Below are 27,343 nucleotides of genomic sequence, written 5' to 3' on the forward strand. Positions count from 1 at the left end.
TCGGTGGGTGGGGCGAGCGGTGACGTGGCGCCCCCATTGTTGTGCCCTTTCCACCAGTGCCGCTCGGCCGTTGGAATCCGGCGCGCCAGGCCCGAGCCTGCGAGAGACGCGCCGCGCGCCGGCCTTGGGGCTCGCCTTCCACCGCCCCCCCTCCCCCCGCCGCCGTCCCTCTCTCCGTCCGGGGGGCTCGGCCTCCTCGCGGCGTACGCGGCTGTCGGCCATGCTGCCCAACACCGGGTAAGCGGGACCGCTCTGTCCCTGCGAGCGTCCGCCCGTGCACCCCTCCCCCCGTCTGCCTGCGCCCCCCGCCTTGCCTGCCTGCGCCCCCCCCCCCGAGACCCGCCTGTCTGCCTGCGCCCCCCCCCCCGAGACCCGCCTTGCCTGCCTGCGCCCCCCCCCCGAGATCCGCCTGTCTGCCTGCGCCCCCCCCCCGAGACCCGCCTTGCCTGCCTGCGCCCCCCCCCCGAGATCCGCCTGTCTGCCTGCGCCCCCCCCCCCGAGACCCGCCTGTCTGCCTGCACCCTTCCCACCTGCTTCCCCGCCCTTGCCCTTTTCTGTCCGCCATAGGTCCAGCCCCGTGACCCCAGGGTCTGTGCCCATTCCCATCCCACCTGTCCTACGTCCATATCCATGCCTCCTCGTGCTTGTCTGTCTGCTCCCCCCCCCCGCCGTCAGTCTGTCTGCACCAGTCATATGCGCCCCACTCCCCCCCCCCCCCGTGCTTAAAGTGGTCTGAAAAAAGTGGTGGGGGGGCATCATAATATGGAAGCAACAGCAGCTTTGGTAAGATGGGAGAGTAAAGCTCGGTGACCGTGTCCCCATTCCATTTTTCCCCTTTTCGATTCCCCCCTCTCCAGTTTAAGCTTTGGGGACCCTCCGTATGCCAGCTTATGCCTCCACCTGCATTCATGTGTCTCAAGCCCTGAGCCAGGGTGCGTGTGTCCAGCATGTCCAGGGTGCTGCGAATGGGATCATCTCCCTTGTGGTGTATTTTGTGCTTTCTGGACTCAGCTTTGTGGGTGCTGTGTTCATCCATCGTGTACTCTGGACAAAGCAACCAGTCACATAAACTATTCTTGAGGGGTTTAAATTTTTTTTTTTTTTAGTAGAGTTAATGTGAGTGTTCCGTATTTCTCACAGTAATTTGCCTGGTTGTTATTAACATAGCAGTGTGAATGTACTAAGTAACTGCCCCAAAGGACTTGCAATATATGGTTCCTACACAATTGGACAGAATAGCAGTGCAGAGTGGGCTAGCTAGGTTTAAGTGATTCATTATCTATCATATTTATTACTGTATTGCCTAAGGACCAACCATGAGTGGGATCCTGTTATGTCAGGCACTGTACAAATATAGAGTAGTTGACAGTCCCTGTCTTGAAGACCTTTTAATCTAAATAGATGTGAAAGATGGAGGGAACGAGAAAGGAGTATAACATACAAGTAAGTGTCTTAGTGACTGGTTAACCCCCAAAAAGGCTTGTTGAAAAAGAATAGAGGTATGTGAGCATACACTCATAGTGATGCTCCCCTTGCCCCCATGAGTTTTCAAGGCCAGGCTCTAAAGTCTGGGAGAGGTAAAGCTCTTCAAAGAAAAGGTTGCCAGAATTGTTTTAATAGGAGCCAAACATTGCACTTTTCCATAGTCTTGTTTTCAGAAACTGCTAAACCATTTTGTCTGAAATTTTCCAAAAAGCAACTTGAAGTAGAAGCCTAGCACGGACATTTTTTTGCCCAAACAGTTAAAGTTTGGCAAAGTTGTAAGCAACTGAAAACAAGATGTTATAATGATGTGTCAGGCATCCTTAATAATGAGCAGTACTACCAACCCCACATATAATCTTTATATAATAAAAACGTAACCTATATTATAGACCTAAAAGGATCTTTTTTCCCTTTTCCATAATAGCCATTTTCCTCTTAATAGGTTGGTTTTCTTTGTGTCGAACAAACCAAAGTACAAAACTATGTTAAAACATCCATGTTGTAACTGGGATCCTGATTTTGTAACTGCAGAGTAGATGGGATCAAAGGTAGCTGCCAGAAGAGAAGTTTCAGTAGGGCAAAGGGCATGAGGCTGTTGGTGGGAGGAATTGAATGCAGAGATGTGGGCAATGAGAGAGCTATGGAGAGTTTTGTATGACTTGCCGAACAATATATTTAAGACTAGAAGATTTTGCAATGTAAATGATTTATCCAAATTATTTAGTGTAGCCCTTGCTCTAAAAAGTGGGTCAACTTCATGTGTTTATATCTTTTGAATTTAGGGACAACTACTGCTTTTTCCTTTTGTTGGCCGTGCTGGCTCTGCAGAAATTAGAATCTAGTCAAGTAACTTTTGAGCTTTATTTGGGTTCTCTTGATCTTATAGCTGCATGTTCACCAATTGACCTCAATCCTGCAGTGGGATCTGCTAGACCAGGCCCCTGCAGGGCTCTGTTGACTTCAGTGGAACTCTGCCTGGGTATACGGATTTGTGCTGGTGGATCCAGTTGCTAGAACAGGTGACTGGGTCCCAGTCTTGCTCTTTCAAGGCCAGAGAATTTTCTCTTTTGAGTGTATTGGGACTAGGTGTGTGCTCAGAGTTTGCAGAAAGCTAGCTGAGACCCAGAGAAAAGTTATGAATAAAGACTGGCCCAGATTTTCAACAGTATGTATGCTGAAGTGCATGTGTGCACAGCACTGTGTGTGTGTGTGTGTGTATGTCTGTATGCAAATTGGGGTTGCTCTTGCGTGGATTTGTGCACATTTGAAAATTTAGATCTTTGGTTTTTCACTAAATAATGGAAAATAATTGACGGTTACAGATTTTATTCAGCACAATAAAATACACTTCCCTTTTTTGGAAAACCTATCACTTAAGAGAGAGGATTGTCAAATACTTCTTTTAAATTCAGTAATACTTTTCTTATGTACCAAATTTTGACCTCAGGCTGTAATCTGTTCACAAAGATAAGATAGTTTTATTGCACTCATTTTAAAGTTAGTTTAAATCAAGGTACAGGGAGGGTATAAAGGGCATAATTTTTAAACTTGACATCAATAGGAGCTCACCAACTCTGAAAACCAGAACACTTATTTTTGGCTTCGATACCTCCCTGCAGCCCCGGCACATTGTTAGTGTTGTGATTATGAACTGAAACATCAGATCGTGTTTAAGTTAGAACACTGCTGTTTTTATGTTTAGAATTCTGTAATTTATAACACACTTGGCAAGCTGTGTAAGTGGATTATGCTATGCAGAAGAAGTTTGAGATATTGTTGAGATTTCAGTTCAGACACTGCACTCTTACTCTGTTGTCAGACTGCAGCACTTATAAAAGTTATTGTTTGAAATCATGTATTGAGTATTCTTGCAAAACGGAGAGGATCCATTTGTGTGGCTCAAGTGGTCTTTTTGGCCCTACTGTCTATAAACATATTAAATTATCCACTTGCACTGACTCTGTCATATAATGTTGTACTGCAGCATAATAAGTTTCTGGTATACCTACATTAAAACTTATATATAAGAAATAGTCAAAAATTTTAGCACTAATTGTAATTATTTTTCCTCTTTAAGATAACTGAGAAGTCACTTAATTTATTGTTTTCACACTGGAATGAATGAACCCCCCTCTTCCCCCCGCCCCCCGGTTTCTAGGAAGTTAGCAGGATGTACTCTCTTCATCACGGGTGCAAGCCGTGGCATTGGCAAAGCAATTGCTTTGAAGGCTGCAAAGGACGGTGCAAACATTGTGATAGCTGCTAAGACAGGCGAACCTCATCGCACTCTCCCAGGAACGATCTACACTGCTGCAGAAGAGAGTAAGTTTTAAAGAGAGAGGATGGTCTTGTTAATGTGTTTGACTGGGACTCCGGAGACCCGAATTCATTTCCTGGCTCTGCCACAGACTGTGACACCTTGGGCAAATCACTTAGTCTCTCTCAGCCCCAGTTGCCCATATGTAAACTAGGGATAATACTTGGTCTATCTCACAGGGGTGTTGTCAAGGTAAATGTATTAACATGTGTGAGGTGTGAAGAGACTATGGTGATGGAGACTGTGTATCTGTATGAAGTGTATGTGCATAGATATAGATATGTGGATAGAGAGTTTATGGTATTGGCACATACTATTCATTATTTTAAAGTTTCTTTTCAGTGTTTATTAAATGGTAGTCACAGAATAAAGTGTGATATGATATTCCAGTTGAAAAAAAAATTTCCTAGAATTTGATTATTGTGGTAACGAAATAATAGTTGGTTAGATATGACTTGAGTTTCTTTCATTCCAAATTTTTTACAATTAAAAATATCCATTGAACCATTAATTTAACATGTACCTCACCTAACAAACATGTTAAAAGTATTTTATTTTAAAGAAGTAGCACCACTACAATTGTTTTCTTACTTTAAGCCAAGCTACTATTTGTTGCCAAAATAACGCTTGCAAATTTACAGCATTAGAACAGTCAACCCGGGTGCACGCCTATGTCTACGCACATACATCTGTAGGCTCTAGCCCTAAAACAGTATTTAGTTTGGTTATTTCTTTCAAGAATTTTCACAAAAGGAAGAGCATGAGTTAAATTACTCCTGTATGTTTCTTAATAGTGGTATGCTGTAGTCTCCATAATTTATTTGGGGGGAAGCAGTATGATAGAGCGAGAAGCAGCAATCCTTATTTAGGTTGCGTAGTATTTTTCAATATAAAAATTCTTTAGACCGTTTTAAAGTGCTCTAGTACTTCTATGGTTTGCAGCAGCTCTTCAAAATTTGTCAGGGGAATAGGTCTGAGGTCGGGAACCATGTAATTCCAGGCAGGTTTGGTAGGCTTTTGAGCCACCTCATGTCAGTTTTATTCACCGCATCCTGCTCTTAACTTGTTACCAACTGTCCCCCGCCCCAAGTTTGTGCATGCGGTGCCTCATCATGCCTCTCACAAAACACGTCTGGACAGGACACAGACAAAGTAAATTCTCCATCCATTCCCCCCCTCAAAGTACCCTTTGGCCTAGGGAATGGTGCACAGGGCTGGAAACAAAGAGACCTCTGCTCACTAGGGCTTACTCTGTTCTTTAAATAAATAAATCGGCTTGCTAGAGAAACACTTCCTTCTTATTTTTCCTGCCTCCAAAGTGTAGAATTCCTCCCTCTATTCCCACAAATTATCCTGGCATGAAGGTCAGGATGAGCAATATTTACTCCTGGACCTGTGACTGGCCCTTTTCCAATCAGTTTAAGCAGTATGACGTTGGTTATTTTAAAACAAATATTTTATTTTTTTAAAGGTACATTTGGAACACTAGAAATTTATAGTGATTGAAGAACAGGCCATACTTTAACTTTTAGCTTTTTCCCAATAACATGAAGTATTCCCCCTTTCTCCAAGGAAGTCTCGCTGAAGAATGCATAATTGCAGATTCCCCTTTACCTTTCATCGTCAAACAGTAGAAGATGTTGCTGTATAGGAAAGTTAGTTTTCTCTTAGGAATGAATGTGTCTGTGTGTACTGACCCCCTAATGCCACTGTGTGGGCTTGTGATCCTTTGCAGCTCTTAAATTTTCTGGTTTGCCACAGTTATTAACTCTCATTCCTGTGAGGTGCTGAGTAGCTTTGACTCCTATTGAAGCTAGTGGAAGTTGATGGTGCTCTGTAGCTGTAAAGATTGCATCATATGTTTCTGAAGTCTGTTTGATAATCATTACCACTGCTCAGAGAATATTTTATCCCTTTGCTCAGTGTAAGAGCAAGTTCAAAATGAAATGTCTTTTTTTTTTTTTCTTTTTTTTTCTTTTTCCACTATACAGTTGAAGCTGCTGGAGGAAAGGCTTTACCATGCATCGTCAATGTGAGGGAAGAACAGCAAATAACTGACGCAGTGGAGAAAGCTGTAGAGAAATTTGGAGGTATAATGAGTGATCACGGAGGGTGTTGTGTGTGTGTTAATGAAAAGCCTTCTAAATTTTCTGTCAAAATAGTCAAAAGGTTAGCTTAAAAAAATTGAATAAACTTGGATAGTACACTTTGTTTTTTCTCTGCTTTTTGTTTTAAATGGTAGAGTTTAAAATATTAACACAAAATGAATTATTTTAAAATCAGGAATAGACATTTTGGTGAACAATGCGAGTGCTATCTCCTTGACTGGCACCTTGGAAACTCCTACAAAGAAAGTGGATCTTATGATGAGTGCTAACGCAAGAGGAACCTATCTTGCGTAAGTACTATATGGGGGGAAACTAAATTGTTTAAATACATCAGTAGATTTAATTACATAATTTTCAACCTAGTTAACAATATCACTTCATGCAGTAACTTTTATAGTTATCTTATTATGCTAACTTTTTAATTTGAGGTGAAAGTTTAAGGTATAAGGTGTGTGTGCGTGTACACACACGTACATACATGAATGAATAATTGAGAGATTCTGAATGAATGGTTGAAGATTAACTCTTGCAACTCTATTTTGGGTTGAAAGACTAAAGGATGTGTCATTGGAAAGATTTTCTCCTAGGTTTGCAGTAAGATCTAGGGCCCAGATCTACAAAGATATTTAGGCCCCTAACATACTTTGAAAGTAATGGAAGTAAGGAGCATAAATACCTTTGTGGATCTGGTCCTTAATGTCTGATTTTGAATGCTGGTGACCAGTGACTTTGTGACACAGAAGTATTCAGGCTCTCCATACAGGAAACAAACAGCTAAGTTAATGCAGTTCTGGCAAATGAACTTCAGATCGTAAGACCCCAGGTTTTGCTAAAACTTTCCTGTTCTCTTGTTCTAAATGAAATCATTATAAATGTTAAATCACTTTGTATATTTTTGTGATGGGTGTATCTTAATTGTAAATTGCCTTCTTACAAGTGTTCCTTTTCAGCCCTATGAAGGAAAAATGCCTGTCAAATGATTTACAGTAAACAAATCAGAATAATTAAGAAGGAAATCAATTTTCAGTGAAAGAAAATGTGGTCTACAATTCCATCATAACAATATTGCTTTCATTACTTCATCAAATATCACTGAGAGTTGACTCCACAATTGTATGGCTCTTTTTATAGTTTGTTCATCTTTCCAAATTGGTAATGCACTAAGATGAAATCTCATATTTTCTAGACACTTAGTGTATCATTTTTTAAAAATTGTTCAGAAAAAAACCCCTTAATTTTGAGGCTTTCATTCAATTAATGCTTGTGGTGATCAAGGAGCTCTTTGATCTTTTGAATTCTATTCTTAGCACGACATCCGTAGTGCTACATTATAAAGATTAATTTGTTTTTAAAATCATATTGTCTGAGTAATGAACCTAACCTAGTGAAAAGGAATTGCATATTTGTTTGAAATGATTCTGATCTTTTAAAAATAGTATAAAACCTGTGGGGGTGGGGAGGGAGAAGGAGGTTGCTATAAAAGTAGTTTAAAAATGGTGAACAACAAAAACACTTTTCTGTTTCTTATACGATATGTTGTACTAAAGAAGCTATACTTAAGGAGGTGGTCTTTGTTTTAGTTTTTTCCTAAAGTAGTTGTAACGTGTTACTTAACTATGGGTAAAGTGCCACAGTTCATTAGGGAAAATCATCCTTTAGAATAACAGGCAGGAAAACATTTCAAGAAAATATTGAAAAACACCCTATGAATGTCTGTTGCCACATTGCCACATCTCAGAATAAATACTCTTTTCTCATTTACAATATTAGTCGTATTTTTCTCAATAATGGCAACCACATTTCCTCGGTGGTGACATTAACTCTGATTAATATCTGTAAGGAGTGCTGACATTGCTATCTCTTCTTTGTTTGCTACAGTGCATTAAAAGGGGAAAATAGCTTTAGTTTTGTGTTGTTACCCATTGACAAATATGAAAGATAAATGACACCCAAAGAAAAATATTTACCAGGTGTTGTCAGTTGGTGTGCATGTGTGCTCTCTCCATAATGCTGTCCCAGCCATGCACAGATAGTTGGTTCAGCAGACCTCGATAGTACTACCCAGAAAGAAAGATCACCGGCATGGTTCAGTGACAAAGGCACTCGGCCAGGTTTATTGCCCTCAAGGCATGGTATTGCTGCCCTGGCTCTGTGGTTACAGGTGCACTAACACACGAGTGCCCACTGGCAAGGAACAGCTCAGTCAGCACGAGGAATTTCTGTTGTCCCCTCAGCCTCACAAATGGTTAAGGTGATGTATCCCGATATTTATAGACTGAGACGAACAACTTACATATCACCATACGTGTTTCATGACATTTGCTTGTTACCTCCCCTAGTATCTTGCTCCAGGCATTTCTGCTGTCAACCCTCTATCTGGAGTTAGGTCAGGATGTACCTGGGCTAATCTTTTGGAGAGTGTTCACAGACATACCCAGTGTCTGTTGCTTCTTAGGAGTGCCTGTGTCCTAGCAACACTAGCAATACCTTTGCCAAGATCATGTATCAGACAGTAAATTTATAAGCATCAGCTTTAATACATGGCCTGACTTTGGTTCATGACATGGCCTAACTTTGATTATGGTTCAGGCCTCAGATCTTATACCAGGCCCACTGCTCCAAGCTCTCTCTGTCCCCTACACCAGGGAATGGTCTTTGTTACTACCACTGTAACTATTAGTTCAGAAGACCTAGGGCATAATCTATCCACATACTTCATCCCCTTTTTTCTTCTTCCCTTGCTGCTTGTGTAGCCAGGTTCTATTAATAAATATGTGAAAAGTCAGTTCTTTAATGAGATTTGTGGTAAATTCCACGTGCAGGATACTACATTTATTAAGATTAGTAGCATGGTTGTGTGTGGTTTTTAAATTTTCTATTTTATACATGTTCTTATCAACATGGTCTTGGTTTACATACTTGCAGAAATTAAAGCATACATTAATTTGAGTTATACAGTATCAAAAAAATTGCATTGAAAGGCACTCTCCATCTCAACCAAAACCATCCTTGCCCAACCCTCCCACTGAGAAATATAATGGCTGCACGTGCCTTACAAAGTGCCCAGAAGGTGAATGGACTTGGGCTTGTTGGACCAAAGGAAGAAGCAGATTTCATAGTCATGGCTGTAGCCTTTGGAATTGAAGGCAAACATTGTTTTTCTTCAGATGAGAAGTAATTTAATGTCTGATAACATAAAAATTAAACATTTTGTTTAAATATTTGAGTTCTGGTTGACTATGAAACAATTATTAAAGTAGACTGGAAATGTGTTTAATCCTACTTACTATTTTAATACTTTATTGTGGCATAACCTAGAGATCTTAACCAGATTCAGGCCCCGGTGTGCTGTGCACTGTTCAGACTTACAGTAAATGACAATCTCTACTCCCCAAATTGTTGACGGTCTGAAGCCGCACCCCTGTAATTGACTGCACATAACTGCCTGTAGTCAATTGTGGGATTGGGGTCTAAAAGCTTATATCAGTTTCTCGCTACTAACTATCGTAAATTACATCACTTTACAACAGATATCCATTTGTAGCACTAGCTTTAGAGATGGCAATTGTATTGACCAGCTTTTATAAGAAACAGTTTGCATCTTATTTATGGTAACAAGTGCCTTATACACTGTAAAGTCTTTGGACTTTTGAACTGAAGAAAATGGGTGCAGTTTTCTTTTTAACGGAGAATGGGATTTTCCCTATAGTATGTTTTTGTGAAAGGGAAAAAAATTAAAGGATGACATGCATGGCTAATGTGGAAGAAAAACCTCTCTGCTTAATACATTGGATAAATTGTTTAACAGTCTGAAAATATCTAGCTAAAAGTGACACAATTAGAGCTCCTGGGTGCTGAGCACTTCTGAAAATCTGCCTCTATTTGTGGGTTTTAAGTTGTTTTGGAAAATCTGGCCCAGTGTGCATGCATAAATATTAGGAAGGACTTTTCATTTAGGTAAGATGACATTATCTTGGTTCTCTGTTTAGATTAAGCAGAATATTGATATGAGGGCAGGTCCAAAGTGGGGGGCGGGGAGAGGGAGAGAGGGATAGCTCTGGTTTGAGCATTGGCCTGCTAAACCCAGGGTTGTGAGTTCAGTCCTTAAGGGGGCCATTTAGGGATCTGTGGCAAAAATTGGGGTTTGGTCCTGCTTTGAGCAGGGAGTTGGACTAGATGACCTCCTGAGATCCCTTCCAACCCTGATATATATTTTATAATTAAAAAAAAGATTGGAGTAGATTACTTTGAGATCTTTTACTTTAAAAGATGCTGTGTGTCCACTGGTATCTTTAAAAGATAGTGGCTTTGCCAAAATTATAAAATTTTTGTTTAAAAGAGATGCACCTGACAACTACTAACATGTCTAATTTTTGTTTCATTTTCAGGTCTAAAATATGCCTTCCTCACTTAAGAAAGAGTAACATTGCTCATATCCTTAACATTAGCCCACCACTTAACCTGAATCCCATATGGTTCAAAAATCATTGTGGTAGGTGGTGTTATATTTACTTATTTTTAAAATGTTTTTAAAATGAATAATTATGAAATGCACAAGAGTGACAGGCCTGGATATTGAAGCCCTTGCTTTACCATAGCCTGTACTGTACCTGTTGTTTCTGGGGAAGCCTACACAACCTGCCTCATGACTATTTCAGGGGTGAGAGGGTAATTCACTCTCCATGGCCCTGTCAGTCCTTTCCCATATAAAGAATACCATTGACATAATTCCATGAAACACCATGGTAGATAGTAATAGTTGTCCTAATCATTTCCTTACCTAAAAAACAGACAAAATTACCCCCGATTTGTCATTCTTTTATAAGAATAATGAAATACAATTTTCTAGTCATGTGGGCCAGAAGCAAGTCATAGACCCTATGTGTACGGAACAGCTTGATGACAATTCTGCTGTCTCTATCCTCTTCAAAGTGTTTTGTGCCAAAGGATGGCAAAAACTTAATTTTTCAAACCTACAGTGAAACTAGATCACCTTCTTCGCCTGTTAAAAGTTTCTGTAGTTGCCATTTTAGTGCAGTTGAAACAATAATAAATGGCGACATAAAGAAGTTAATCTTGACAGAACAAGAAGCAATGGTCTCAAGTTGCAGTGGGGGAGGTCTAGGTTGGCTATTAGGACACACTATTTCACTAGGAGGGTGGTGAAGCACTGGAATGGGTTATCTAGGGAGGTGGTGGAATATCCATCCTTAGAGGTTTTTAAGGCCCAGCTTGACAAAGCCCTGGCTGGGATGATTTAGTTGGTGTTGGTCCTGCTTTGAGCAGGGGGTTGGACTAGATGACCTCCTGAGGTCTCTTCCAACTCTAATCTTGTATGATTCTAGATTCAAAACTTTTAGTTAATTAAAAAGTTCAATGCAGACCCATTCTCTTCCCAGTTCTTACTTTATGCAGATTGTTCCACGCTAAGGAACTTCTTTTAATAAATAATTACACTACATCAAGGAGTAAAGAATTAAATCAGTGAATCTTAAAATTTTGTCACAGACATTATATTTTTACCTGACTAAATAAAATTCTTACTTTGTCTTAGCTTATACCATTTCTAAATATGGCATGTCCATGTGCGTGCTGGGGATGGCAGAAGAATTTAGAGGAGAAGTTGCAGTCAATGCTTTATGGCCTCAAACAGGTGACTTGTTTTAAGATACTATAATGTTCTCTTTGATGTTAGTAGTTGTATTTCTTCTCTGCTCAACCTTCCATCTTGCAGACCTCATGTATGTCACTTTGAATAGGCTTTCTTAAGATTGTTCAGAGCAGGTATTTGAAAATGAGTTCACTGTTCTGAGGGGTGGGGTTTTTTTTCTTTGTTTTTTGTTGTTTTTCATTGCTCAGATTCAGTGTTTTTCCTACAAAATACTGGTGTCTGGTAGATGCACCACTCTTTCATAGTTGTTAGGCCACTGACTGTAATCAAATGGCTGACCGCATGCTCTGCAAATAGTGAGTGGCTGCTTGCTAGCAGCTTATTTATGCCTTACACTTGACTGGAGCAACCTGTGGAATGTTTGGCTCACTTGACCCACTTTAAAAAAAATATTTTTAAAGGTTTCATTTGCCCATTGCTTTTCTGAAGTTCATTTACTCTGTTCCCTTTTTAACGTGCACAGGACTCTGATGTGAACAGCATCACAAAGGGATTATCATTTGTTATGTTATCTTTAATATGTGCTGTGCATCTGTGCTCTGAGAAGATATTTGACAAGAAGCAAGTTCTGATAGTGTTTGGAATGCCTGACTATTTTGTCCTGCCTCAGCGCAGGGGGCTGGGCTTGATGACTCTTTGAGATCCCTTCCAGTCCTATGTTTTTATGTTTCTATGATATTTAAATACTTAACAGATCCCTCTCAGCCTTCTCTTCTCTAGAATAAATGTGCCCAGTTATATAAACTTTTCCTTTTAGGTCATGTTTTCTAAACCTTTTAATTTTTGTTGCTTTCCTCTGGACTCTGTCTAGTTTGTTCACATCTTTCTTATAGTGTGGTGTCCAAAACTGGACACAGTACTACCACTCAGGCCCCACCGGTGCCGAGTAGAGTGGGACAGTTACCTCCCAAGTCTTACATGCAACACTCCTGTTACTACACCCCAGAATACTAGCCTTTTTTGAAGCTGCATCATGTTGTTCACTCATATTCAATTTGTGACCCACTATAAGCCCCAGATCCTTTTCAGTGGTACTGTCACCTAGTCAGTTATTCCCCATTTTGGAGGTGTGCATTTGATTTTTTTTTTCCATTGTAAGTGAAGTACTGTGCACGTTGTTGAATTTCATCTTGTTGATTTCAGACCAATTCTCCAATTTGTCAAGAATTTTGAATTCTAGTCCTGCCCTCCAAAGTGCTCATAAAAGGTTGTTATAAAGAGGACTACGATCAATTGGTCTTCATGTCTGCTGAAGTTGGGACAAGAAGTGATTGGCTTATTTTGCAGCAAGGGAGATTTAGGTTGGATGTTAGGAAAAGTAAGCATAATTAAGCACTGGAATACAGGGTACCTAGAGAGTTTGTGGAATCCCCATCACTGGAAGCTTTTAAGAACAGGTTAGAAAAACACCTGTCAGGGATAGTCTAGATATACTTGGTCCTGCCACAGCATGGGGTGATCGATTAGATGAGATTGTACTGGCACAACAACTTTGGTTTAAAAAAAGTCACATATCTAATTGACATAATTATACTGGTACAAAAACTATATGTAGACGGGGCCTTAGTCTCTCATTTTGAAGAAAACAATAATTGAACCAAGTAAGATTATTTTGAGAATCAAAGGTATGGGCTACATTATACTTTATTCTAGTGTTTTCCTTTGCAAAATTTAGATATTTTCCTTCTCTTCCACCTGCACAATAAGTTACACTATCCCTGTAAAAACAGACAGACTACACATTAGTGATTTAAAGCAAATGAATGTAGGAAGGTCCAAATGTGTTTCTTAACATTTGTTCTTATGTCTCATTAGTCTGTCTAGAGCTGCTCATTACTTTAGACATAAATAACTTAACTAAAAATCTCTTATGACCCCTTGAGTAGCAAAGTAAATCTGTCGAGTTTATATTTTAAAGGTTTTGATTTTTTTGGATGTTTGTTAATTGTTTAAGTGTTCAGTTTGTAATGATCTGACTGGAGGTAACCAGATTTACAGTTGCGGGAAACAGCTTGAAAAATAGAACATAACTCTTCTCAGTATTTTATCCATCTTCTAAGGCTTACCCTCTCTGCATGTAGGTCAATATGGCTTAAATGTCATTTTAATTTAGGATGTATTATAAGGTATAGCCACTTACAGATGTGATTTGAAAAAGGGAAAAGTGCTATACAGGATCATAGGGACAGCTTTCATATGCTGCTTATACTCATTCGAATATGAAGAGTACATGCATGCTTAGAATTCTAGCATATTGGGCACATACGCTGAGTAATAAGGTTTGCACCTTTGCACCACTAATACATTTCAAAATTGTACTTTAATTGTACTCTTAAATGATTCAACTTATGTGCTTCAAAAGAAAGTGTGAAACAACTGTGGAACTAGAAAATTGCAAACTCTAGTGGCACTCCAATAAAAAAGGGACTTGTTGCTGTTGATTAAAATGTCCTAAAAAAGAAATCAGATGTTTCTATCAATTACATCTTTGTGAAACTGTGTCTGAGAAGTAGCTGGAATTCTCTTCCTTCCTTTCCCTCCCTCCTTTGCTCCAAAAGCTTTATGGTCATTTTGACCTACTGCTATTATCATAAGTTAAACTATCAAACAAAGTTAAAAAACTGAATTAAATTTTGTATGTGAATTTAGTACTTACAACAGGTGGTGAATTGACACTCTCCGAGATTGAAGTCCTTTATTTGAACAAAAGAACAGGTAGAACAGATGGCAAAAATGAAGCTTCTGCATGCTGCCCTGCCAATATGCTTCAGCCCCGACTTGGGGAGATCACCTCTAACATTTGTCTATACTAGGAGACTTTCCTAGTTAAACACAGTTCATAATAGCTAAGTTAGCTGACATGGTGCTAACCACAACTTTATGACGAGTAGAGAAAAGGGCAAGTTAGGGTAAGCCACTTGTAGTTAAAACCAGGGCCGTCCTTAGGATTTATGGGGCCCTACGCAGTATTATTAAACTGGTGCCTCTATGCCCAATGGCAGCCCGGGCTTGCAGCCCCAGGGTGGGGGAGGGCAGCAAAAGATATGGAGACGCCCGGCCCGCCTCATGGCAACGGAGAATCACAGTTCCCTGCAGAGACCCCCGTACCCTCTCCCTCACGCAGAACCCTCTGTGTTTCTTCTCTAAAAGAAGGTAAGTTTTTTAGGATTTAAATAGCTCTGATTCCATAGCAACTACCTCTCCTAACCCAACTGAGTTATTCTGGGGTCTTCTTTTTTTCCTGCCCTGACGCTGGATCCTGTAGGAGAGTCCAGGCTTAAAGGCTGTGTTCGTTGCAGAAGCAAAACGTCTGTGACAGACTCCTGTATACCTGATGTTCTTGTGGCTTGGGTGGAAGGGCGTTTGCCCAACAGATATTTGTTTGCTACTCTGGCCCACAAGGATCTTGAGTATTGGCTTCAGTGCATGCAGATGGAAGAAGCTCCGGTAGCTCTCCAGGTTCACAGTCTCTGCTCCTTCAAAACCCTAATCCCTGTGGCTGTCCAAGTTCAGGTCTGATAGATGCTTTATTCTGAGAGGGCCTTGGAAGCCAAAAACAGCTTGGGTTTTGTCACTAAAGTTGTCTTTCTCATTATCAGGTAACAAGGAGAAGAAGCAAAGGAGAGGGCACCAAAATGGATTGATTTAAATCGACAAGTAGTAAACCTTGGTTTATCTACTTGATTTTAATCTTGTTTTGCATTTGTACTTCTTAGTTCTTTTCCTAAAGAAAGGTTGATGCTTATTGGTTGGTAACCATTAAAACATGTTGATTTGCAACTAAATGTACCATTTACCCAAAATTTGGTGTTACAATGTATGCTCCTGGTTAGCAAGAAGTATTTGTGCATATTTATTTAAGCAGTTATATAGTTTAACATCTATTTATTCAGATTCCTAACGTTTCCATTTTTACTATGTTAGAAAATGGTGATTGACACATTTCTTATTTACTAGAGGATTAATCTTTTTACTCATGTTTTATGTGAAGCTCTACTTGGCTTGAAAGTGAAATTCAATTTAAAAACGCATCATGTAAGGTTTTTTTTTTTTATTAGATTAAATAAAACTACCTTAAATGTGCTGGATACATAAGAGAAAAAAGTAGTTTTTATCAAATATGTCTTGCATTTAAAAGTGATTTTTTTAAAAAAAAAGTGTTATAAAGGTATACTTTATAATACATTTATAATATTGGATGGAGGGATGCACTAGATTACCTCATGAGGTCCCTTCCAGCTCTACATTTCTATGATTATTTGTAGTTAGCAGAGTGAACTGATTTTATGGTTACGCTATCCTTCAGGACTTTAGAACTCGTGGATCGCATCCACTCACCAGTTTTTAGTCAGACACTGGAAGAGGAAAAGAGGCTTGCCTGCTTTTTCAACTCCAAGTTGGAGTTTTAAATTTAAACGAACTAGTCAGTGAACTAAACTAGTTGAGTAAACTGAAATTAAGATATTCTCTCTGCACTTCACAAACTGTGGGTCCAGATGCTTAGTCAGTGACTTCTGCCAGCTCAGTAGTTTGATTTAAAAAAACAAAACAAAAACTTCATCAAATGTGTACTGCTTGAATATTTTTCAATTTAAATTATTTTTATATAATAAGTAATATAGCAAGTTTAGGACTTAACATAGGTTTCCAGAATTTCAAATTTAATTTTAAATATTTTTATTTTTAAAAAGAAAAATGTATTTATATCAAACCAGTTTTTTGACCATTCATCACTTTGTTTTTTAAATCCACTCTGGATGGAACCCTCACTCCCTCTGAGTTCCAGTTCTGTTGCAAGAGATCTAAGTGTGGTGCATTCAGCAGGGAAATTGTCCAGTTCCAAAAGAGGAACTTTTAATTCTTGGAGTACTGAGGGAGAAGTCTTCATCCACAATTCTAGGGCCTGTGTTGCCTTTCCTGCTGCTGAATGAAGGATCAACTTCCCCCAAAGAGGTTGCACTCCCTTCTTCTGGTCTCAGCCCCTCTTGGCTCTGTAGGAGATTCAGGAGAGAGGCTATCCACTCTTCCCTACCCTAGACTCTAACCTTCATTTTAGTTGAGTAGAAGCCCATTTCAAAATACTTCATCACTGAGGAGAATGCCAAGGATTTCCACAGTCTGCCTTGCTGCTGTCTGGAATAAAGCGCGAGGCTCGCTGTTTTGGAGGCCCTTGTTTCCCTACACCTGATACTAGGCATTCCTTGGTTCTACTTTCAGTACTTCAGTACAACCCCTCCCCTTTGGGGTTTCAAGCCCCACTTTGGCCTTCATGGGCTAACTTCAGTTTATCCTTATGGAGGCTGTCCACCATCTCCCACCATAGAGTCAGCAATCTAAGAGGTGGGGTGGGAGAGGAAATGGTTCTTTTGTCTCCCCACGCCATACTCCATTCCTATGAAATCGGCCTCTAAACCTGTGTAATTCCAAAAGGGTGGTAGAACTAACAGCACCTGTGCAGTTACACATAACAGGCGCTCTCAGTTCTGGCTAAGTAAACATGTTCAAACTTGATATTTTTTGTGTGGAAAGTTACTACTTTTAATTATACACCTCTACCCCGATATAATGTGACCCGATGTAATACGAATTCGGATATAACGCGGTAAAGCAGCGCTCTGGGGGGCGGGGCTGTGCACTCCAGTGGATCAAAGCAAGTTCGATATAATGTGGTTTCACCTATAATGCGGTAAGATTTTTTTTTGGCTCCCAAGGGCAGCGTTATATCAGGGTAGAGGTGTTTTTGAACATATATCCCCCTATCTTTTTTTTTAAAGCACTTGTATCTTACAAATTAAGTATTTAAAAATACTATTGGACACGCTAGAAGCTCTCTCAATTTTGAGTGAGGCTCATCACAGGAGCCTTCAAAACCTGATGCACTGAAGAGCCACTCTTCAAGCAATAACAACATATTCTAATAAATTTCTTTTGTTTATAAAGTGCCCTCTGTGCGAGTCTGCACAGTAATTTATAAGGTAATTAAAAACTTTCTGTAAAATCAAATGTTCTATATGCAGACTAAACTTTATAGTAGTGAATATCTGTCTTCCCTAATTCACTTTAAGAGCATTAGAAACATAAGATAAGGCTTTCAAAGTATCTGTAATTCAACGTCTGCCTCTATGATCACAGTATCCTAAATTAAGAAGGAGGAATAATAGCTTAAAATCTTTTGAATGTACAAAAGCAGTCTCAAAATGTTTATCTTCAAAATACATGAAAAAGAAAGATAACAATTTTCAGGTAATCATGTCCTAAGAGAGAAGAATGAAGTAGTTGTGTGGCATCTAAAATACTGTGAACTATTATCTTTTTAATGACAGGTTTCAGAGTAACAGCCTTGTTAGTCTGTATTCGCAAAAAGAAAAGGAGTACTTGTGGCACCTTAGAGACTAACCAATTTATTTGAGCATAAGCTTTCGTGAGCTACAGCTCACTTCATCGGATGCATACTGTGGAAAGTGTCGAAGATCTTTTTATACACACAAAGCATGAAAAAATACCTCCCCCCACCCCACTCTCCTGCTGGTAATAGCTTATCTAAAGTGACCACTCTCCTTACAATGTGTATGATAATCAAGGAGGGCCATTTCCAGCACAAATCCAGGGTTTAACAAGAACACCTGAATCCACTGAAATTTAATGTGAACCTATTTGATTAACTTTGTTCCCTGTAGCTTATCACTTTGCTAAAATGGATGTAAATTATTTCTTATTAACGCTTGATTTTGATTTAAGCAGATGTCTGGTCTTCTACTCATGGAGAAAATCAAGCTTGTCTCAAACCAAAAGAATAAATGTATTTGAGTGAAGCCCTGCCTGCTCTGTGGGGATCATAAAGATTCCATGGACTTTTCTGAAGAGTAGGGGAAAAGCCTATTGTCATAGAATCATAGAATATCAGGGTTGGAAGGGACTTCAGGAGGTCATCTAGTCCAACCCCTTGCTCAAAGCAGGACTAATCCCCAATTAAATCATCCCAGCCAGGGCTTTGACAAAACTGACTGTAAAAACCTCTAAGGAAGGAGATTCCACCACTTCTGTAGGTAACCCATTCCAGTGCTTCACCACCCTCCTAGTGAAACTAGGAAAAACTCCTAGTGAAAAAGTTTTTCCTAATATCCAACCTAAACCTCCCCCACTGCAACTTGAGACCATTACTCCTTGTTCTGTCATCTGGTACCACTGAGAACAGTCTAGATCCATCCTTTTTGGAACCCCCTTTCAGGTAGTTGAAAGCAGCTATCAAATCCCCCCCTCATTCTTCTCTTCTGCAGACTAAATAATCCCAGTTCCCTCAGCCTCTCCTCATAAATCATGTGCTCCAGCCCCCTAATCATTTTTGTTGCTGTCCACTGGACTCTTTCCAATTTTTCCACATCCTTCGTATAGTGTGGGGCTCAAAACTGGATGCAGTACTCCAGATGAGGCCTCACCAATTCCGAATAGACGGGAATGATTACGTCCCTCAATCTGCTGGCAATGCTCCTACTTATGCACCCCAAAATGCTGTTAGCCTTCTTGGCAACAAGGGCATACTGTTGACTCATATCCAGATTCTCATCCACTGTAACCCCTAGGTCCTTTTCTGCAGAACTGCTGCCTAGCCCCTAAGTCCCTAATCTGTAGCAGTGCATGGGATTCTTTCATTGTAAGTGCAGGACTCTGCACTTGTCCTTGTTGAACGTCATCAGATTTCTTTTGGCACATTCCTCTAATTTGTCTAGGTCCCTCTGTATCCTATCCCTACCCTATAGGGTATCTGCCAGTTCTCCCAGTTTAGTGTCATCTGCAAACTTGCTGAGGGTGCAATCCACGCCATCCTCCAGATCGTTAATGAAGATATTGAACAAAACCGGCCCCAGGACCAACCCTTGGGGCACTCTGCTCGATACCGGCTGCCAACTAGACATGGAGCCATTGATCACTACCCGTTGAGCCCAATGATCTAGCCAGCTTTCTGTCCACCTTATAGTCAATTCATCCAGTCCATACTTGTTTAACTTGCTGGCAAGAATACTGTGGGAGACAGTATCGAAAGCTTTGCTAAAGTCAAGGAACAACACGACCACTGCTTTTCCTTCACCCACAGAGCCAGTCATCTCATCATAGAAGGCAATTAGGTTAGTCAGGCATGACTTGCCCTTGGTGAATCCATGCTGACTGTTCCTGATCACTTCCCTCTCCTCGAAGTGCTTCAAAATTATTCCTTGAGGACCTGCTCCATGATTTTTCCAGGGACTGAGGTGAGGCTGACTGGCCTGTAGTTCCCCAGATCCTCCTTCCCTTTTTTAAAGATGGGCATTACATTAGCCTTTTTCCAGTCATCCAGGACCTCCCCCGATCACCATGAGTTTTCAAAGATAATGGCCAATGGCTCTGCAATCACATCCGCCAACTCCTTTAGCATCCTCGGATGCAGTGCATCCGGCCCCATGGACTTGTGCTCGTCCAGCTTTTCTAAATAGTCCTGAACCACTTCTTTCTCCACAGAGGGCTGGTCCTCTCCCCATGCTGTGCTGCCCAGTGTAGTAGTCTGGGAGCTGACCTTGTTCGTGAAGACAGAGACAAAAAAACCATTGAGTACATTAGCTTTTTCCACATCCTCTGTCAGATAACTTACTGATCATCCTGCTTTCTCAGTATGAGGCAGGAGTCCTCCCCTCTTGTGCTCTCCTGCTTGTGCTTCCTCCTGGTATCCCACTTCCCCACTTACTTTAGGGCTTTGGTCTCCTTCCCCCGGTGAACCTAGTTTAAAGCCCTCCTCACTATGTTAGCCAGCCTGCTTGCAAAGATGCTATTCCCTCTCTTTGTTAGGTGGAGCCCCTCTCTGCCTAGCAATCCTTCTTGGAACACCATCCCATAGTCAAAGAATCCAAAACCTTCTCTCCCACACCACCTGCGTAGCCATTCGTTGACTTCCATGATTCGACGGTCCTTGGACAATTCTATTCCATCTTCATTCTTTATTAGTAATAACTTAGTTTTATTTTCATGCAAAGAGAAGAACTGTACCACTAATTAACACAGAATACTGAAAAAACTCACTATGTACTTCATGTCTGTGTGCAGTCGGAGAAAGGAGAAGAACTTTAAAACATCAGTGCTGACCATCAAATTTTCTCTTTTCTCCCTGAACTTTTTAGCTATACATACGTCTGCTATGGATATGCTGGGAGGAGCCGGTGTGGAACAGCAATGCAGAAAAACTGATATCCTTGCCGATGCTGCATATTGCATTTTAACAAAACCAAAAAGTTTCACAGGAAACTTTGTTATTGATGAAAATCTGCTGAGAGAAGAAGGAATTAAGAATTTTGATGTATATGCAGTTGCACCAGGTAAGAAAGGACATAATGTTAAGAAAGGAAATAAGCTATAAGTAAGTTTATAATCTGTTCTTCTGCTAAAGACCTGTGGATGTTCAGTCCCATGGTACCCTTCTGCATTCCCAGAAACAGTTGGCCCAATCTTCCAGAACTTCCACTAACTAAATCTCAGTTAAAGAAAGGAAAATGTTTCCATGTCACTGATTTACGCAACCTGTTATTCCTCAGTCTGTGATTTCTCTCTCCCCTCCTCAGGCACCCTCTGCTTTTTCTTTTCAATGAAAGGTTTTCCATTGCAACTCCACAAGACTTCTCGTTCTGTTTTATACTTCTTGGAGAACAGACCAAAGTCATAAGTAAAATCTGTCTCTAAAACAAAATATTAGGTACCTGGCTTTCCCTTGCTACTGACTTTTGCTTTCCAGAAGCTGTACAATACCTATTTAGAAGCCTAGACTTTGTTTAATACTGATACAAAAATAGATTATTATTTTTGCTGTTTATCTTCACCTTCCTCACATTATTTTATTTTAGGTCATCCATTGCTACCAGACTTCTTTCTAGATGTAGATCCTAGTACTCTAGCTATGAAAATGGAAGCACATGGTAAGAAATTTAAGTACTTACATGAAATTCATTCACTGAACCTAATTTCCAATGTTGAAGTGAAACATAAAGGTTGTTCAATATATTTCCTTCCAAGAACTTGGTCTCATGTAAGATACTTGGGGGCAGAAATAATTTCTCTGTGTGTGTGTGTGTTTTTGGAGGCACTGGCAGTGGCTCCCTAGTTAAGGTGGGGTCAAAAACATTTTGCCTTTGACAGGACCTTCACTGTTTCTGATTCAGAGAGTTTTGCCTTACTTTAAAAATTAAAAGCGGGAAGCACTCTTCATAGGTCTGAGTTTTGGGGGGAATCGGGGTCATCAGTGCTTCCTGGAAAAAGAAAAAAACAGTCAAAAGCATACTTCTCAAAATCTTTTGCGATCTGCCTCGCCTAATTGTATACCCTTCTGTATAGTAATTATAGCTAGCTTCCACATTCACACAGTTGTAAACATCACCCTGATTGGAACTGGAGTACTTGTGGCACCTTGGAGACTAACCAATTTATTTGAGCATAAGTTTTTGTGAGCTACAGCTCACTTCAATGGATGCATACTGTGGAAAATACAGAAGATGTTTGTTTTTATACACACAAATCATGAAAAAATGGGTGTTTATCACTACAAAAGGTTTTCTCTCCCCCCACCCCACTCTCCTGCTGGTAATAGCTTATGTAAAGTGATCACTCTCTCCTTACAATGTGTATGATAATCAAGGTGGGCCATTTCCAGCACAAATCCAGGTTTTCTTCTCCTCCCCTCCCCCCCCCCCTTCGCCCGACGTTCTTGTTAAACCCTGGATTTGTGCTGGAAATGGTCCACCTTGATTATCATACACATTGTAAGGAGAGTGGTCACTTTAGATAAGCTATTACCAGCAGGAGAGTCTATAAAAGTATGATTACATGCTGTTCCGCACAATGGTCTTACAGTTAAGGCACCAGAGTGGGATCCAAGATAATTGTGTGGTTTGTTTTTTTGTTTTTTGTTTTCCTTTCCCCCAGCTCTGCCACAGACATCTTAGATGATGGTAGTCATTTAAGCCACAGTTTTCAGAGGCAATATTATTTGTTAGTCTTTAGTTGTTCTTGTAACCTGTAATCTGAAAATGATTAAAATGCTGTAATGTGCTTTTTAAAAAGGCAAACTTTACATAAGAAAACAATGAGCAAGAACAGATCACTTCATAGAATATTCAGAACTATTTTATCACTCAGTTAACTTAATATAGGATTAACTTTCTAAAATATTTTTTAAAAACACTATGCAACCTAATATTAAGTGTAAATTACAAATAAAATCCTCATAGTTAAACACTTATATTGTGCTTAATTTATACGTATCTACTAATCAAAATTCTGACCATCACTATGGTAGGAGGGTGGATCAATTTACGCCTTTCAAGCCTTCTAGATAACTAACTGCTGAAACCGACTGCGCATACACATTCTTTATGCAAAATATGTGACTGTTTTGCCTGTTGCAATAATTGACCTTATTCAATATGTACATAACCATTTAAAAGCCTAGAAAATAATTTTAGTATAATGTTACACTCTTTACATAGAGTTTGTTGTAAATTAAATTGTGAAAAGGTCAGAATTAAGATTTAATTCAATTTGTTACTGGGGGGTTTTCTGCGTGCGTGTATGGGAGGCGAAATATGAATCATGGAAATGTAGGGCTGGCAGAGTCCTTGAGAGGTCATCTAGGCCAGTGGTTCTCAACCTTTTTGGGCTCAGGACCCATTTGTAAATGTTTATGGCCCATTGCAACCCAGAAAATAGTCTGGGGGTGGAGGCCCTTGGGTGGTTTCAGTTGGGTCCTGTCTCTTCCCCCCCCACGCCCCCCAGGCGGGAGGGTTGGGTCCTGCCTGGCACTTACCCTACAATGGCAGCTCCGACAGCTCCTGTGCTGTGGGGCTAGCTGGACTTGGCTCTCTGATCCAGGCGTTGCAACGTCTAATGTTGCAGTGCCGCTCAGGTTTGGCCCTGTCCTTGGACTGGACCAAATTTGTGTGAGTGGAGTTGTGACCTGGCTCATAGGGTTGCAGTGCCACTCTCTCAAATTGGGCCTACCCGGACTTCCATCATTATGATGGCAGGGCCAAACCTAAGTGGCACTGGGACCCCAGAGAAGGGGTTCTCATGACAGACTTTTTGGTGGCCTCAGAGTGCAGCCGCTTTCACACTTTCCCCTAAAATACTTAATTAGCTTTAAGAAAAACAAATAAATATGCACATATACACGTCCAAATCATTGTAATTTATTTATTGCTAGCTGGTAAGTGTTGTGAAAAGTGATATTCACATACAAATATCACTGTTCACAACCGTCTTAATTTGTCCCCATGCTTGGCAGGGCTGAATAAGCCCTGGACGATGGGATAGGGGGGCTAGAGCCTGAAGCCCCACCGCTGGAGCCTACAGAGAGAGAGAGACACGCATACACACACGCACGCTGTAGTCCATCCCCTATTCTGAGGCAGGACCAACATAGCTACGCCGTCCCTCAGTGGAGTGTGGGTCATTACAGAGTAAGCTTCAGTTCTTTATCCTCTTTCTTTTTAATATCCACATTGACTAAAAATGCACTTTTCATTCTAAATTTGCTAATTCTTTCTTTTGTTTGGCAGTTGATAAAATATATTTCCTCAGTCTTAAGATCTAGAATGCTGTTGAAGTTTTAAAATGCAGTTTGTACTTTTAAACAGATTTTTCTAGCGCAATGGTGTAAAAAAGTATCTACTTTATTCAGTGGAAAAAACCCATCTTCTAGGTGCTTCACCAGTGTTCAGAGAGGGGAAGAAAATAGAATCAGCCAAGCATGAAGGCCCCGATGGAGCTGAGTCTGCTGCTGCTAAGCCTTTGGGACCTGTTGCAGAAACATTTAAAATTATTCAGGGAGCAATCAGTGAAGATGTTGTAAGGTCTACCCAAGGTGTTTATCTGTTTGAACTATCTGGTAAGGAAGACTTTCTTCTGTTAAATCTTCACCTACAAATTTACAGTGAAATACATTCAGCATTTGCACAGAGAAATACTTCATTCTTAGTTCGTCCACAGGTACAGCGAGTGAAGAGGTTTTTTGTTTGAAACCTTGAAGAATGTGGACACAAGACCTCTTCCCTTCCATTTGTGAAACACTAAACCATTTAAATTAACATAACACTATTATCATAATTAATGTCTTATTACACAATTGACAGCAAGAAAAGTTACCTCCTAGATCGTCAGGAGTTAGGCACAAACTTGTATTTGATGCGCTGTAAACTATTTCCATTGTTCTTGTTTGTAGGTGACGAAGGAGGGACTTGGTACATTGATCTTAAGAACAAAGCTGGGAGCGCAGGAATTGGAGAGCCACCTGTGAAAGTAGATGTGGTTATGAGCATGTCTAGCAATGACTTTGTGAAAATGTTTTCAGGTGAGTAACAAAAGGTTTTACCAAAGTTGAGCCAGGTTTATTAGTGTTTAGAATTATTCAAATGACTAATTGATAATTAGATATTTCTCTCGTTATATGTTCTCATAACCAGATTAATCTTAGGCTTTTGGTGGCTCTAGTGAAAAAATATTCCCTGATCTCTCTCCATCTCTTCACTTGTTCTGGTCTGAGAATATGAACCGTGGTGCTATCTTCATGTCACTGAAATCTTAACAGCTAGTTAAGACACTCTCACTTTCCTTCCCAACTTTTAAGATGTTTGAGAAAAGACTCAATAGGTCCATTGATCTTTCTACTAGGTCCAGGCCCAAATCACCTCTCTAAAATTTTTCACACTTACAGTGTGTGAGTATAATGCATCCACAGAGTGCACAAAATTAGTTTTGTTCCAATGTACTGATATCAAATGCACACTCGAGCGCTTCTTTATAAGTGGTATTCAGTGAGTAAAAAGTAGTTTTTGTTCTTTTCAGACTACAAACACTTAAACTTTTGCTAACACTGAATAATTGAGATCAATTTTAACTACAGATCTTGGTAGCAAAATAAGTTAGTTCATTTGTCTCTCTGACCCCTGGAGACATGAGTTCAAAATACTCAGCTCAAGTAAGACTGCTGTTCTTAATCTAGTCCTTGTTTGGTCGTATAACAAAGTCACAATATTCTGCTGCACTCTGGCATTATTAGTAGGCCCAGAATAGAGCTAACAGGAAGTGTATTGGTGAGAAGGAATTGAAAATACTTTTGGAAAGGAAAAATTTCTCCACCGTTTTTAAAAATTGTATTTGGATGCTGTGTTATCTGATACTTTTTCCAGTTAAAATAACTATTAACACTCATAGATATTCAGAAGAGACATAGCCAAAATCATAAATTCATCACATACAAAACTGTATATCAGTCATTATGATAAAGTCCACAAAAAGTCACCATAGAATTGTTGGCTCAGAAAAGGGAGTATCTCTTAAGCCCTGATTCATCAGTCCATTCCTGTTCAGCAAAACACTTCAGCACATACTTAACTTCAGGTATGTGCTGAAGAGCTTTGCTAAACTGGAACCTTGGGGAAAAAATATTTAATCAAAGAGAAGTGCAATTTGGCATTCTTAACATTAATCAAAAAGCACCAAAAAATTATATTGAAGAGAAGTTTTTTTATAGCATCTGAGAATTAGTAGTCTTTTAGTGACGTGTTGTCCCCAGTGCACATCTGTACTACTTTTCTTTTTCCTGATAACATGTTTATTCCCTCTTTTTAGGCAAACTAAAGCCAACCATGGCCTTCGTGTCAGGAAAACTGAAAATTAAAGGTAACATGGCCTTAGCAATGAAGTTGGAAAAAATGATGACTCAGTTCAGCTCCAAACTGTGACGGGAAGGCTTATCGTTTGGAACATTGTCCTTTAATAAAAATGTAACACTGTTTGTTGTTTAAAACACTAATCCTTGCTTTTTTTGGATGTATTATGAAAAATATGGAATTGACGTGATGAAATGTGGAATTGCTAGAGGAAGAATAACTTGACATTATTCTAATTAGGACAACAGATCCATCATATGGCATCACATTCCAGGTCTCTTCCTCCTCTCCACTGGGGTCTTGCACTCTTTGTGGGGCTGTAGGGTATTTCCATTTCTTCTTTAGGCTCCTCCTTGGCTTTGAGACTCCCTTGTCCCAATCATCATTTTTCTAATGAAGGAGGTTTATATTGGATTTTCTTCAAGCTACTGAGTTGCACTGAGGAGCAGTAAAATAAAGCGAAGGTGACGGCAGGTGTTTCTTTTCTTCGGGGGCTATACGCTCTCTGTCCCCTGTGCTGGAAGAGCTTCAGCGCTGGTGAGAGATTGGAATCAGGTTACCATAATAGGCTTGTGTGTCTACATGATTAGCAGTCTAACAATTTACAATTATTTACTTTTCTTTTTCTGGTGCTCGCAACATAAAAATTTGAATGGATGTTTTGAGGTTTTGTGTACCTTTTTATGTTTTAAAGAAATTTTCTATACTAATCCTTTTACTGTGGAAACTGATTTCTGCTAAAGAGTTCTAAAACTTCTAAGCCAAACTCAGGAACTCTTGGTAAAAGTATACTAATAAAAAACAAACTATAAGCCTTTGTGGCTAGGTGCCTAAATAATTCAATCAAATAGCAATGTTTTTCACAGAGAATATTTTAAACATAATTGATCTGTTGCTGGAAACTATTCCTGCCAAGTTGTACTCAGATTAAATAAATAAAGAGCAGTATTTTCTATCAGAGTGCACGAGCAAACGTATCTAGAAGTGCCAAATAAGGAGCAATTTTGTTAATTTTGAATATCTTGATATTATAATTAAAAGAAATAAAGATATTGAGAGAATTCTGATCTTCAAGGAAAAA

At 39.8% G+C, this 27,343-nt stretch overlaps 1 protein-coding gene across 2 annotated transcripts; it reads left to right on the forward strand.

Moving 5' to 3' along the window:
* The first annotated feature begins 29 nt into the window (after window positions 1-29).
* Window positions 30-27,343, forward strand: HSDL2 (hydroxysteroid dehydrogenase like 2). Of its 2 annotated transcripts, XM_077817801.1 has the most exons (11): window positions 32-237; window positions 3,644-3,807; window positions 5,794-5,892; window positions 6,086-6,200; window positions 10,299-10,402; window positions 11,465-11,563; window positions 20,728-20,922; window positions 21,445-21,516; window positions 24,294-24,479; window positions 24,813-24,941; window positions 26,222-27,343. In XM_077817801.1, the coding sequence occupies exons 1-11, from the start codon at window positions 221-223 to the stop codon at window positions 26,332-26,334; spliced, it is 1,293 nt and encodes a 430-aa protein (XP_077673927.1). In that variant the 5' UTR covers window positions 32-220; the 3' UTR covers window positions 26,335-27,343. The 2 variants fall into 2 exon arrangements, with proteins under 2 accessions (XP_077673929.1, XP_077673927.1); XM_077817803.1 differs by lacking the exon at window positions 24,294-24,479 and having other exon boundaries at window positions 30-237.

This window comes from Eretmochelys imbricata, chromosome 5 (assembly GCF_965152235.1).
Source record: "Eretmochelys imbricata isolate rEreImb1 chromosome 5, rEreImb1.hap1, whole genome shotgun sequence".
Classification (NCBI taxonomy): Eukaryota; Metazoa; Chordata; order Testudines; family Cheloniidae; genus Eretmochelys; species Eretmochelys imbricata.

Coding starts and splice junctions, on each gene's coding strand:
- HSDL2 (XM_077817801.1), top strand. Junction 3,808..5,793: donor CTACACTGCTGCAGAAGAGA/GTAAGTTTTAAA, acceptor TCCACTATACAG/TTGAAGCTGCTGGAGGAAAG. Junction 11,564..20,727: donor TGCTTTATGGCCTCAAACAG/GTGACTTGTTTT, acceptor TGAACTTTTTAG/CTATACATACGTCTGCTATG.